General features: G+C 36.2%; 1 protein-coding gene across 1 annotated transcript in view; it reads left to right on the top strand.

Moving 5' to 3' along the window:
* Positions 1-12,693, top strand: part of AGPS (alkylglycerone phosphate synthase) — a 137,399-nt gene that overhangs the window by 27,968 nt on the left and 96,738 nt on the right. Inside the window, exon 2 of the mRNA XM_067741444.1 lies at positions 7,915-8,004. Coding sequence (XP_067597545.1) covers positions 7,915-8,004 — 90 coding nt within the window. The remainder of the gene's footprint in view (positions 1-7,914; positions 8,005-12,693) is intronic.

The following is a 12,693-nucleotide window of genomic DNA, read 5'->3' as shown; positions in this document are numbered from 1 at the left end:
ATAGTAAAGATGATCCAAAATCTTGGAAATAGAATGGAGAAAATACAAAAGATGTTTAACAAGGACCTCAAAGAACTAAAGAGCAAACAAACAATGATGAACAACACAATAAATGAAATTAAAAATTCTCTAGAAGGAATCAATAGCAGAATAACTGAGGCAGAAGAAGGGAGAAGTGACCTGGAAGATAAAATAGTGGAAATAACTACCACAAAGCAGAATAAAGAAAAAAGAATGAAAAGAACTGAGGACAGTCTCAGAGACCTCTGGGACAACATTAAATGCACCAACATTCGAATTATAGAGGTCCCAGAAGAAGAAGAGAGAAAAACAAGGGACTGAGAAAATATTTGAAAAGATTATAGTTGAAAACTTCCCTAATATGGTAAAGGAAATAGTCAATCAAGTCCAGGAAGTGCAGAGTCCCATACAGGATAAATCCAAGGAGAAACATGCCAAGACACATATTAATCAAACTATCAAAAATTAAACACAAAGGAGGGCTTCCCTGGTGGCGCAGTGGTTGAGAGTCTGCCTGCCGATGGAGGGGACACGGGTTTGCGCCCCGGTCTGGGAAGATCCCACATGCCGCGGAGCGGCTGCGCCCATGAGCCATGGCCGCTGAGCTTGCATGTCCGGAGGCTGTGCTCCACAACGGGAGAGGCCACAACAGTGAGAGGCCCGCGTACCGCAAAAAACAAAAAACAAAAACACAAAGGAAAAATATTAAAAGCAGCAAGGGAAAAGCAACAAATAACATACAAGGGAGTCCCCAAGGTTAACAGCTGATCTTTCAGGAGAAACTCTGCAAGCCAGAAGGGAGTGGCAGGACATGTTTAAAGTGATGAAAGGGAAAAACCTACAACCAAGATTACTCTACCCAGCAAGGATCTCATTCAGATTCGATGGAGAAATTAAAACCTTTACAGAAAAGCAAAAGCTAAGAGAATCCAGCACCACCAAACCAGCTTTACACAAATGCTAAAGGAACTTCTCTAAGTGGGAAACACAAGAGAAGGAAAAGACCTTCAATAACAAACTCAAAACAATTAACAAAATGGTAATAGGAACATACATATGGATAATTACCTTAAATGTAAATGGATTAAACGCTCCAACCAAAAGACATAGACTGGTTGAATAGATACAAAAACAAGACCCATATATATGCTGCCTACAAGAGACCCACTTCAGACCTAGGGACACATACAGACTGAAAGTGAGGGGATGGAAAAAGATATTCCATGCAAATGGAAATCAAAAGAAAGCTGGAGTAGCAATTCTCATATCAGACAAAATAGACTTTAAAATAAAGACTATAACAAGAGACAAAGAAGGACACTACATAATGATGAAGGGATCAATACAAGAAGATATAACAATTGTAAATATACACCCAACATAGGAGCACCTCAATACATAAGGCAAATGCTACCAGCCATAAAAGGGGAAATCGACAGTAACACAATCATAGTAGGGGATTTTAACACCCCACTTTCACCAATGGACAGATCATCCAAAATGAAAATAAGGAAACACAAGCTTTAAATGACACATTAAACAAGATGGACTTAATTGATACTTACAGGACATTGCATCCAAAAACAACAGAATACACTTTCTTCTCGAGTGCTCATGGAACGTTCTCCAGGATAGATCATTTCTTGGATCACAAATGAAGCCTTGATAAATTTAAGAAAATTGAAATCGTATCAAGTATCTTTTCTGACCACAACGTTATGAGACTAGATATCAATTACAGGAAAAAATCTGTAAAAAATACAAACACATGGAGGCTAAACAGTACACTATGGGATGCAGCAAAAGCAGTTCTAAGAGGGAAGTTTATAGCAGTACAGTCCTACCTCAAGAAACAGGAAACATCTTAAATAAACAACCTAACCTTACACCTAAAGCAATTAGAGAAAGAAGAACAAAAAACCCCCAAAGTTAGCAGAAGTAAAGAAATCATAAAGATCAGAGCAGAAACAAATGAAAAAGAAATGAAGGCAATGATAGCAAAGATCAATAAAACTAAAAGCTGGTTCTTTGAGAAGATAAACAAAATTGATAAACCATTAGCCAGACTCATCAAGAAAAAAAGGGAGAAGACTCAAATCAATATAATTAGAAATGAAAAAGGAGAAGTAACAACAGACACTGCAGAAATACAAAGGATCATGAGAGATTACTACAAGCACCTATATGCCAATAAAATGGAGAACGTGGAAGAAATGGACAAATCTTTAGAAAAGCACAACCTTCCGAGACTGAACCAGGAAAAAACAGAAAATATAAACAGACCAATCAGAAGCACTGAAATAGATACTGTGATAAAAAATCTTCCAAAAAAAAAAGCCCCAGGACCAGATGGCTTCACAGGTGAGTTCTATCAAATATTTAAAGAAGAGCTAACACCCATCCTTCTCAAACTCTTCCAAAATATAGCAGAGGGAGGAACACTCCCAAATTCATTCTACGAGGCCACCGTCACCCTGATACCAAAACCAGACAAAGATGTCACAAAGAAAGAAAACTACAGGCCAATATCACTGATGAACATAGATGCAAAAATCCTCAACAAAACACTAGCAAACAGAATCCAACAGCATTTTAAAAGGATCATACATCATGATCAAGTGGGGTTTATCCCAGGAATGCAGGGATTCTTCAATATATGCAAATCAGTCAATGTGATACACCATATTAACAAATTACAGGAGAAAATCCATATGATCATCTCAATAGATGCAGAAAGAGCGTTTGACAAAATTCAACACCCATTTATGATAAAGACCCTCCAGAAAGTAGGCAGAGAGGGAACTCACCTCAACATAATAAAGGCCATATATGACAAACCCACAGCCAACGTCTTTCTCAGTGGTGAAAAACTGAAATCATTTCCACTAAGATCAGGAACAAGACAAGGTTGCCCACTCTCACCACTATTATTCAACATAGTTTTGGAAGTTTTAGCCACAGCAGTCATAGGAGAAAAAGAAATAAAAGGAATCCAAATTGGAAAAGAAGAAGTAAAGTTGTCACTGTTTGCAGATGACATGACACTGTACATAGAGAATCCCAAAGATGCTACCAGAAAACTACTAGAGCTAATCATGAACTTGGTAAAGTAGCAGGATACAAATTTAATGCACAGAAATCTCTTGCATTCCTATACACTAATGATTGAAAAATCTGAAAGAGAAATTAAGGAAACACTCCCATTTACCATTACAACAAAAAGAATAAAATACCTAGGAATAAACCTACCTAAGGAGACAAAAGACCTGTATGCAGAAAACTATAAGACACGGATGAAAGAAATTTATGACGATATAAACAGATGGAGAGATATACCATGTTCTTGTATTGGAAGAATCAACATTGTGAAAATGACTGTACTACCCAAAGCAATCTACAGATTCAGTGCAATCCCTATCAAACTACCAGTGGCATTTTTCACAGAAGTAGAACAAAAACTTTCACAGTTTGTATGTAAACACAAAAGACCCCAAGAAAGAAACACAAAGCTAGAGGAATCAGGCTCCCTGACTTCAGACTATACTACAAATCTACAGTAATCCAGACAGTATGGTACTGGCACAAATACAGAAATATAGATCAATGGAACAGGAGAGAAAGCCCAGAGATAAACCCATGCACATATGGTCACCTTATCTTTGATAAAGGAGGTAAGAGTATACAATGGGCACAGTGTATACTTTTTTTTTGTTTTTTTAAATTAATTGATTTATTTATGGCTGTGTTGGGTCTTTGTTGCTGTGCGTGGGCTTTTTCTAGTTGTGGCGAATGGGGGCTACTCTTTGTTGTGGTGCACGGGCTTCTCATTGTGGTGGCTTCTCTTTGTTGTGGAGCACGGGCTCGAGATGTGCGGGCTCAGTAGTTGTGGCTTGCAGGCTCTAGAGCAAGGGGTCAGTAGTTGTGGTGTAGAACTTAGTTGCTCTGCGGCATGTGGGATCTTCCTGGACCAGGGCCCGAACCCGTATCCCCTGCATTGGCAGGCGGATTCTTAACCACTGTGCCTCCAGTATACAATGGAGAACAGACAGCCTCTTCCGTAAGTGGTGCTGGGGAAACTGGACAGCTGCATGTAAAAGAATGAAGTTAGAACACTGCCTAACACCATACACAAAAATAAACTCAAAATGGATTAAAGACCTAAATGTAAGGCCAGACACCATCAAACTCTTAGAGGAAAACATAGGCAGAACACTCTATGACATAAATCACAGCAAGCTCCTTTTTGACCCACCTCCTAGAGAAATGGAAATAAAAACAAAAATAAACAAATGGGATTTAATGAAGCTTAAAAACTTTTGCACAGCAAAGGAAATCATAAACAAGACCAAAAGAAAACCCTCAGAATGGGAGAAAATATTTGCAAATGAAGCAACTGACAAAGGATTAATCTCCAAAATATACAGGCAGCTCATGCAGCTCAATATCAATAAAACAAACAACCCAATCCAAAACTGGGCAGAAGACCTAAATAGACATTTTTCCAAAGAACATATACAGATGGCCAACAAACACATGAAAGGATGCTCAACATCACTAATCATTAGAGAAATGTAAATCAAAAGTACAATAATGTATCACCTCACACCAGTCAGAATGGCCACCATCAAAAAATCTGCAAACAGTGAATGCTGGAGAGGGTGTTGAGAAAAGGGAACCCTGTTGCACTGTTGGTGGGAATGTAAATTGATACAGCCACTATGGAGAGCAGTATGGAGGTTCCTTAAAAAACTAAAAATAGAACTACCATACGACCCAGCAATCCCATTACTGGGCATATACCTTGAGAAAACCATAATTCAAAAAGAGTCATGTACCACAATGTTCATTGCAGCTCCATTTACAATAGCCAGGACATGGATGCAACCTAAGTGTCCCATCTACAGATGAATGGATAAAGAAGATGTGGCACATATATACAATGGAATATTACTCAGCTATAAAAAGAAACGAAACGGAGTTATTTGTAGTGAGGTGGATGGGCCTAGAGTCTGTCATACTGAGTGAAGTAAGTGAGAAAGAGAAAAACATACCATATGCTAACACATATATATGGAATCTAAAAAAAAATAAAGGTTCTAATGAACCTAGGGGCAGGACAGGATTAAAGACACAGACATAGAGAATGGACTTGAGGACACGGGGAGAGGGAAGGGTTAGCTGGGAAGAAGTGAGATAGTAGCATTGACATATATACGCTACCAAATGTAAAATAGGTAGCTAGTGGGAAGCAGCCGCATAGCAAAGGAAGATCAGCTCGGTGCTTTGTGTCCAGCTAAAGGGGTGGGATAGGGAGTAGGGAGTACAGAGACACAAGAGGGAGGAGATATGGGGATATATGTATATATATAGCTGATTCACTTTGTTATACAGCAGCAAGTAACACAGCATTGTAATTCAATTATACTCCAATAAAGATGTGGAAAAAAAAATAAAACAAGTGGATTAGTGGCATGTCATTAGTCATGAGATTTTTCTGTAGAGATTTTTTCCAAAAGCTGTCTTTCAAAACCTCCCTCTATAGTGAGGTAGAATTGTGAAATAAGAAGAAAATATTGACTGATAGCTTATAACAGGCTCATCTACAAATCTAATCTCTGGATTTGTTACTCTTTAAGATGTTTTTGAGGGCTTCCCTGGTGGCTCAGTTGTTTAGAATCTGCCTGCCAATGCAGGGGTTACGAGTTCAATCCCTGGTCGGGGAAGATCCTACATGCGGCAGAGCAACTAAGCCCGTGTGCCACAACTACTCTGCCCGTGCGTCACAAATACTGAAGCCTGCACGCCCTAGAGCCCGTGCTGCACAAAAAGAGAAGCCACCGCAGTGAGAAGCCTGTGCACTGCAACGAAGAGTAGCCCCCGCTCACCACAACTAGAGAAAGCCCACACGCAGCAACAAAGACCCAATGCGGCAATAAATAAATAAATAAATAGATCAATCGATCGATCAAGATGTATTTGAACAATATGTTTTTGTACAGGAAATATAGTTTTTATTGTTAGCAAACTCTAATTTTGAAGAGAGCATTCCTAGTTTCTTTTTAATTTTATGTATAGATGGGTATTTCATTACCTAATTAATGACTGTATTTGGTTCATTTGTATCGTGTTAGTGTTCTACTTGTTTGAAAAGCCCTTGAACTGGAAGAAGATTTATGGTTGTAATAAAAAATTTGCTTGCTGGTCAGTAGTCATTTTCTTCCTTGAGAATTATGGAGAATTAGAACACTTTTTATTTTTTATTTATTCAGTTGTTTCTTTGGCTGTGTTGGGTCTTCGTTGCTGCACGTGGGCTTTCTCTGGTTGAGGCGAGCAGGGGCTACTCTTCATTGCGGTGCGTGGGCTTCTCACTGTGGTGGCTTCTCTTGCTGAACTCTGGCTCTAGGCATGAGGGCTTCAGTAGTTGTGGCACGTGGGCTCAGTAGTTGTGGCTCACAGGCTCTAGAGCACAGGCTCAGTAGTTTTGGCGCACGGACTTAGTTGCTCCGTGGCATGTGGGATCTTCCCAGACCCGGGCATGAACCCGTGTCCCCTGCATCAGCAGGCGGACTCAACTGCTGCGCCACCAGGGAAGCCCTGGCAGGTGGATTTTTAACCACTCTGCCACCAGGGAATCCCTGGAACACTTTTTAATAGTACATCTTTGTTTATTTTGAAATTTCGTTAAAAAATTGAGGTAAAATTGACGTGTAACATTATACTAGTTTTAGGTGTACAGCTTAGTGATTCTAATTTGTGTATATTGTGAATTTTTCACCATAATAAGTCTAGTTAACATTCATCAGCACACATAGTTACAGAGTTCTTCTTTATGATGTATTTTCAAGTATTTTCATCATAAACTACAGTCATTGAATTTGCAGTAAGAAGATTCACCATCAGTTTATTTCAGTGGCCCAAGTATACTAGGGCACCATGCTAAAGTATGTATTAAATGCTGACACAGTAGTTCGGTGTGGTTGCTTATTGTGTTCTGCATGCGTCCAAACCAATCTAATTCTTTTGTAATATGTAAAATTGAATGAGTGAGTGATTGATTTTGATGAAAACGATTTTTAAAACTATGAAATACTGGCATTTTGGAAATTAAAGATAACATTGTTTTGGAACATTGAAAACTGGTATGGTCATTAACTGTTATGTTAATGTTAATACGTAGATCAAGGTAGTTGTTGGCATTTACATGGAAGTTAAAGGATTTAGAATGTTTGTAAACCCAGTGTTCAGATTTTTAATCTACTTTATTGAAAGTGCCTGCTACTGGTAGTGTCAATGCTAGTGAACCTACTTCGTAAATTGGTCTTTTTCATTCTAGTGGAAGATTAATAATTGCGATTTTTCTAATATATGAAAAAACTTGTTTCCTGTTAAGTGAATTTTTTTCCCAGTTTTATTTATTTATTTATTTTTTAAACATCTTTATTGGGGTATAATTTTTTTTTTTTTAAACATCTTTATTGGGGTATAATTGCTTTACAATGGTGTGTTAGTTTCTGCTTTACTGTTCAGTGAATTTTATTTTAGTTGCAAAATATTTTAGGCTGTCATATAATATAAACTCAGTAACATGCAAAATGAAGCATGTTTGTACTCTAAGAATATTTTTCTCCTTCTTCTTCCTTTTTCCTTTGAATGCATTAAATTTAGTGGTTGTAGCCCTTTGTGAAGCAGGTGCTGCTCATCAGAGTGATTCTATATTTAGAAATATTAATGTATAGACATTTTAATATATATTCATTTTATTTAAAGCAACATAATATTAGTGGAATAAGGTCTTCTGTTAAATGATTGTGAAAGTTAATAGTCAATGATACAGTGTTCAGTTTTGAGATGTTTAGTATAGATCTCATTTATGTGTATTTTTCTGCTTATTAGGCAAGAAGTTATGAAATGGAATGGATGGGGATATAATGATTCCAGGTTCTTCTTCAATAAGAAAGGACAAGTTGAGTTGACTGGGAAAAGGTAACTTTTTTTCTTTGTTTTATTCCTTTTATTTCTCTTTCTCTGAAAAATCTTAAACGTAAATATAATGTTAAATAATAGACATACATAAAAAATAGAATAATAGAATGACTCCCCCCTTGATTTAAAAGTTATTAACATTTTGCCATAATTGCTTTTCTTTTTCTGTTATGTATCAAATTCTGACATTGTCATGTCACTTCTAAATATTTATATATGTATCCCTTAAAAAATAAGGACCTGATATAACCAATCATATAATACTATTATCATACTCCCCCAAATAACAGAAATTTTATATCTGATTATTCACATTCACATTTCTCTGTCTAAATAATATCATTCTATAGGTAGTTTGAATAGGATCCAAAAAGGTTTGCAGTTACCCACCATCTAATCCGCATGACATTGGCTTGTTCAAAGTAACTCTTTGTTTAAGACTGGAAGTATAATTTTGGTTGGGTTATTATGGAAGGTGAACATTATGGAAGGTCCTTGTGAATATAAATAGTATTTTTAAAATTAGTTTTCTGAGGTATATTAGAGAAGAAGTGATGAAAAGAGCAGTCATTTGTGTGGTAACTTTCACATTCTGAAATATTTTTGGTAATAATGTTGATACGAATTCTAAAGAATATTTGTATTGTTACTGTTCCAGATGTAGACAGAATTGTAAAATGAGTTCTTAATTGATTTTAAGTAACACTGACCCTGCTGAAGCTGGTGTTTTGGGTTTGTCTATTGAATTTTGATATAACTTGGAAGGACAGTGAGTACAAATACAAAATTTTTAAATGTGGCTCTAAAAATAAATTAAAAATTGAGACTAGGTAAAAATTGGATTAGGTATATCATGAATCTGTTCCAGTATTTCACTTTGACTTCATATCTATTGGGCATTAATATACTTGTTTTTAAAACAAGTATATGGTATATCAGTATACTGAAATACCAGCAAGAAAAGTTTTCTTTGGAGAAATTCTTTTTCTTTACAACATAACCATTCCATTTTTGTTTTTAATTTAAACGTACTTCGTACCTGAAAAAAAACCTCAGGAATGGTAATTAGTAACTAATTTTAATGAAGGTGTGAAGGTGTACAATTTACATTTGCTTTTTAATAGGAAAAATAATTATCTGCATTCTCATTCCCATTCTTTAGTGTGACTGGACAGCATGTTGGTGGAGGCTTAGTTGAGAAATTGTGTAATTCAGGTAGAAGGAATTTCTAATTAAAATTAAATTTACCAGTGTTTTAAACATTGAGTGTTTTATGTTTTAAATAGAATAATGTCTAATACAGTAGAAACTTGTCATGTAGAGATTGGCTTTACAGAATCTTCAGGGGGGAAAAAGTGAATCTTCTGAACTTAGAAAACCAACTTTCTCTCTTCTTAGATACTGTCTTCGTTTCTCTCTTTCTCTCTCTCTGGACCTTGAAGTTATAGCATCTTTGTTTTATGTGAGGGGGCAAATAGGCACTTGTGCACTGTGCCATTGAAAGCATAAGATACCTACTGTCTTCTGTAGGGTACTGTAGGCTATGGATTTGTTTATGTTAGCAGTGTATGTGTGTGAAGTGAATGATTAGTCATAGGAAGTGTCACAATTATTTATACCTTAGTGTATGAACCCTTATACCATGGGTTTAGAATCTGGCTCTTATTTTGGGTGTTCTGGCACTTGGCTTGCCAATTTTCCCAGAGAGGATCAGATTGTAGGTGGCTGATACATGTGTGACACTCATAAGATACTAAAAGAAAATTAGAACCCCAGTGTGTTCACTTATGATTAGATTATTTCTTTTTTAGGATGTAGAACACTTGTTAATGCCCTTCCTGATATTAAGATATGTAGAAAATAAAATTTGTAATTTATATATTGTTTGGAGAGCATAAATTCAGAGCAAAGGGAATTCAGTGGTCTTGAGAGAGATTTTTATCCAGGTTGTAGTAGAATTCGAGAATTTTTCCATTGACTTTAGACTTTGGAAGATTACTGCTGCTGCCCCTACAACCAGAATGGATTTCTTAAAGGCCTCATTTCTTTGCACTGTTGACTGCCGAGTCCAAGTCCAGTGGGGGAGAGGGGAAGAGAACAAGGGTACGTCTGACTGGCAGAGCCTGCAAGGGTAACCTTTGCTTCCTACTGAATTATCCATTATCCAGAGGGTAATTCTGCAAACACAGAATTGGAATTTAAATGTTCTAGGATTAAATATGTTATACATAAACTATTTAATAACTGAAACCAAATAACTAAATAATATTCACTTCTCATTTTGGTGCTTCCAGAAGCACCATTATCTTGCCACAGACAGGATAATAAACTGAATTGAATTGGATCATAGCTTTCTCTATATCTAGTCTAGTTTCCTAGGGCTAATGATTGAATTAGTAGATTTCTCTGATTTTTTTTTATCAGAAAACATTTAGAAATATTATTTAAGATAATAATAGCTATTACTTATTGAGCTCCTACTGACTTATCTTAAAATAACCCTAAGTGGGTAGTGATATGTTGTTAGAAATAATCAGGAGATTGTGGATGAGAGAGGTTAAGTAGCTTACTTGAGGTCAGCTGTGCAGTGGGAAATTGTGATTAAAAAACAAGTGTTTTAAGCTTCATTTTTGTGCTCGTTCTATTATACTGTGCTAATGAGGTACCATACTCATCCATTGTATTGATTTTATTCTCTTTCCAGTCTCTGGAAGCACTTTACAGGAGCCTTCTACACTCTATACACCGGTACAGTAGAGTTAGTCATATTGTAAAAAGTTAACCTATGACAAAAGTTCCTATTGCTCCAGAGGAACATGAAGGGCAGAAGCATAAGAAGGTTGTGATATTCCTAAAAGAGAAAATGGAATTTGTGACTAGAAAGGATGAGTACAAGAAAACAATATGAATTCACCATGTTGTATAAATAATATTAGATTTTAAGGCCAGTTTTTGAAATTCTTTGTAAAGACTTTCTATTCCAGCATTGTAGTGGACTGAACAAATATAGACCCTTTGCCCTCTATAACCAGGTAGAAAACATGGATAAAATACTACAAGAAAGAAATAATAACAGAGCTGGAAAGAAAGAAAGGGAAATCCTTAGGTGCCAGAAACTAAGAGTGACTCTCAGTGAAAATTTATGGGGGGGTTCCCCTATTTTTGATCCACGGAACATTGAAAAGGTAGAAAATTTTTATGAGTAAATGTGGTTGGTTGTCTGTATATATTTTGGGGAGGGTAACTTTGGCATTTCAAACCCAACCATTAAATTAGAAGCAGTTATAAGCTATTAACAGATGTCAGGGAAAAATCATAAGTTTTTCCCTGAGCACAGTCTGTTTTCTGAACAGACTTGTAATTTGTCAGTTTATAAATCCCTCGGTTTATAATCTTGCAATTCTTATTCCTCCTAGATATAGATGAATTGAGTCCTCCTAGGTTTAAGCAGCAGAAGGCAGTACTTCAGAGCTAATGCTATATAGATTTCTATAAATTAAAAATTTTGAAAAGTGTCATTATTCTTTGACTTTAAAAGCGTTATACATTAGTTGGTGTTTTCAAGGCACAAGTTAGTGGTTAGGTAGAGAGAATTTGTTTGGGTTTGTTGTACTTTGTATTTTCAGTGGCATAATTTTTAAAGTTTTACCTCCTATAAAAAGCTATTAAATTGGTTAGCAATTGTGGAACTCACTGAGAATAGATGGTTGCGTCTACTAATATTTTGCTGCCTCTGTGCACTGCCCCAGAGTGAGAGTCACCTTGTCTTTAGTCACCTTAAATCCTGATGTGCACTTGCTTCTTGGGTATTTATGTCCACAGAGTTTTCTTTCCATTATACAGTGATTTCATTGGTTTTGAAAGTTTGCTCTGGTTCTGTATCTTCTACAATATAGTCTACTTTGATCTTAAGAAAAGGTGGTAAATTGACCTCACCTTATATTTTACAACAAAAACCATTTCTTAAAGTTCTCAAACCAGTCTTCAGTTGTGGTAAAGATCTATTCAGTGGTCACCCTGTTTCAACAGTTCGTATGGGCATTTGGCTTTCTGGTAGAAGTTGCATGTTTCCTGCCCATATGTTCACCATACAAATTAAATGTCTTTGTAACTTTGACTAAACGAGGTTGTAAGTTTCTTAAGCACAGGAGTCATATTGTAGTACCAATTCTGTGTGTCCTGCAATGCTTAGTACAGTCTTATGAGTGTTAAATAAATGCTTATTTATAGTTCTGGATGTAAATCCAAATTATTTTGCTGTAAGAATCAAGTCATTCCAAAGGTGTTTCTTATGTTAAATACCTCTAATTCCTTTAACTTTATGTTTCTTTTCCATTCATTTACTTTTTTGATTTCAGAGTTTTCTCCTTTACCTCATGATATTTTATGAGATTTTGGGGGCCCTTGGCAGTATGCTAGGCTTTATGATTATTAAGTCAAGCTTCTTTTACTGTTTTTCAAATCCCAGGGCATTAGGTGCAAGAAAAAGTGCAATTGAAAAGCTTTCATTCTTACGTGGAACTCTTTTTGAACTGCGTTAAGTTTTATGCGGGAATTAGAGATAATGGAGCAAAGTCTTAAATCCAAGTTTCTGCCAAATAAGATATTTCTTCAGAGTCTGAAATATTGTGCATTCAGATGTAGAAGTATATTCTAGTTATCTTAATGGTAGGATGTAGGTTTTTTGCA

This window comes from Pseudorca crassidens, chromosome 6 (assembly GCF_039906515.1).
Source record: "Pseudorca crassidens isolate mPseCra1 chromosome 6, mPseCra1.hap1, whole genome shotgun sequence".
Taxonomy (NCBI): Eukaryota; Metazoa; Chordata; class Mammalia; order Artiodactyla; family Delphinidae; genus Pseudorca; species Pseudorca crassidens.
Note: the sequence above shows the minus strand (reverse complement) of the source record. Positions and strands in the feature narration are given on the sequence as shown.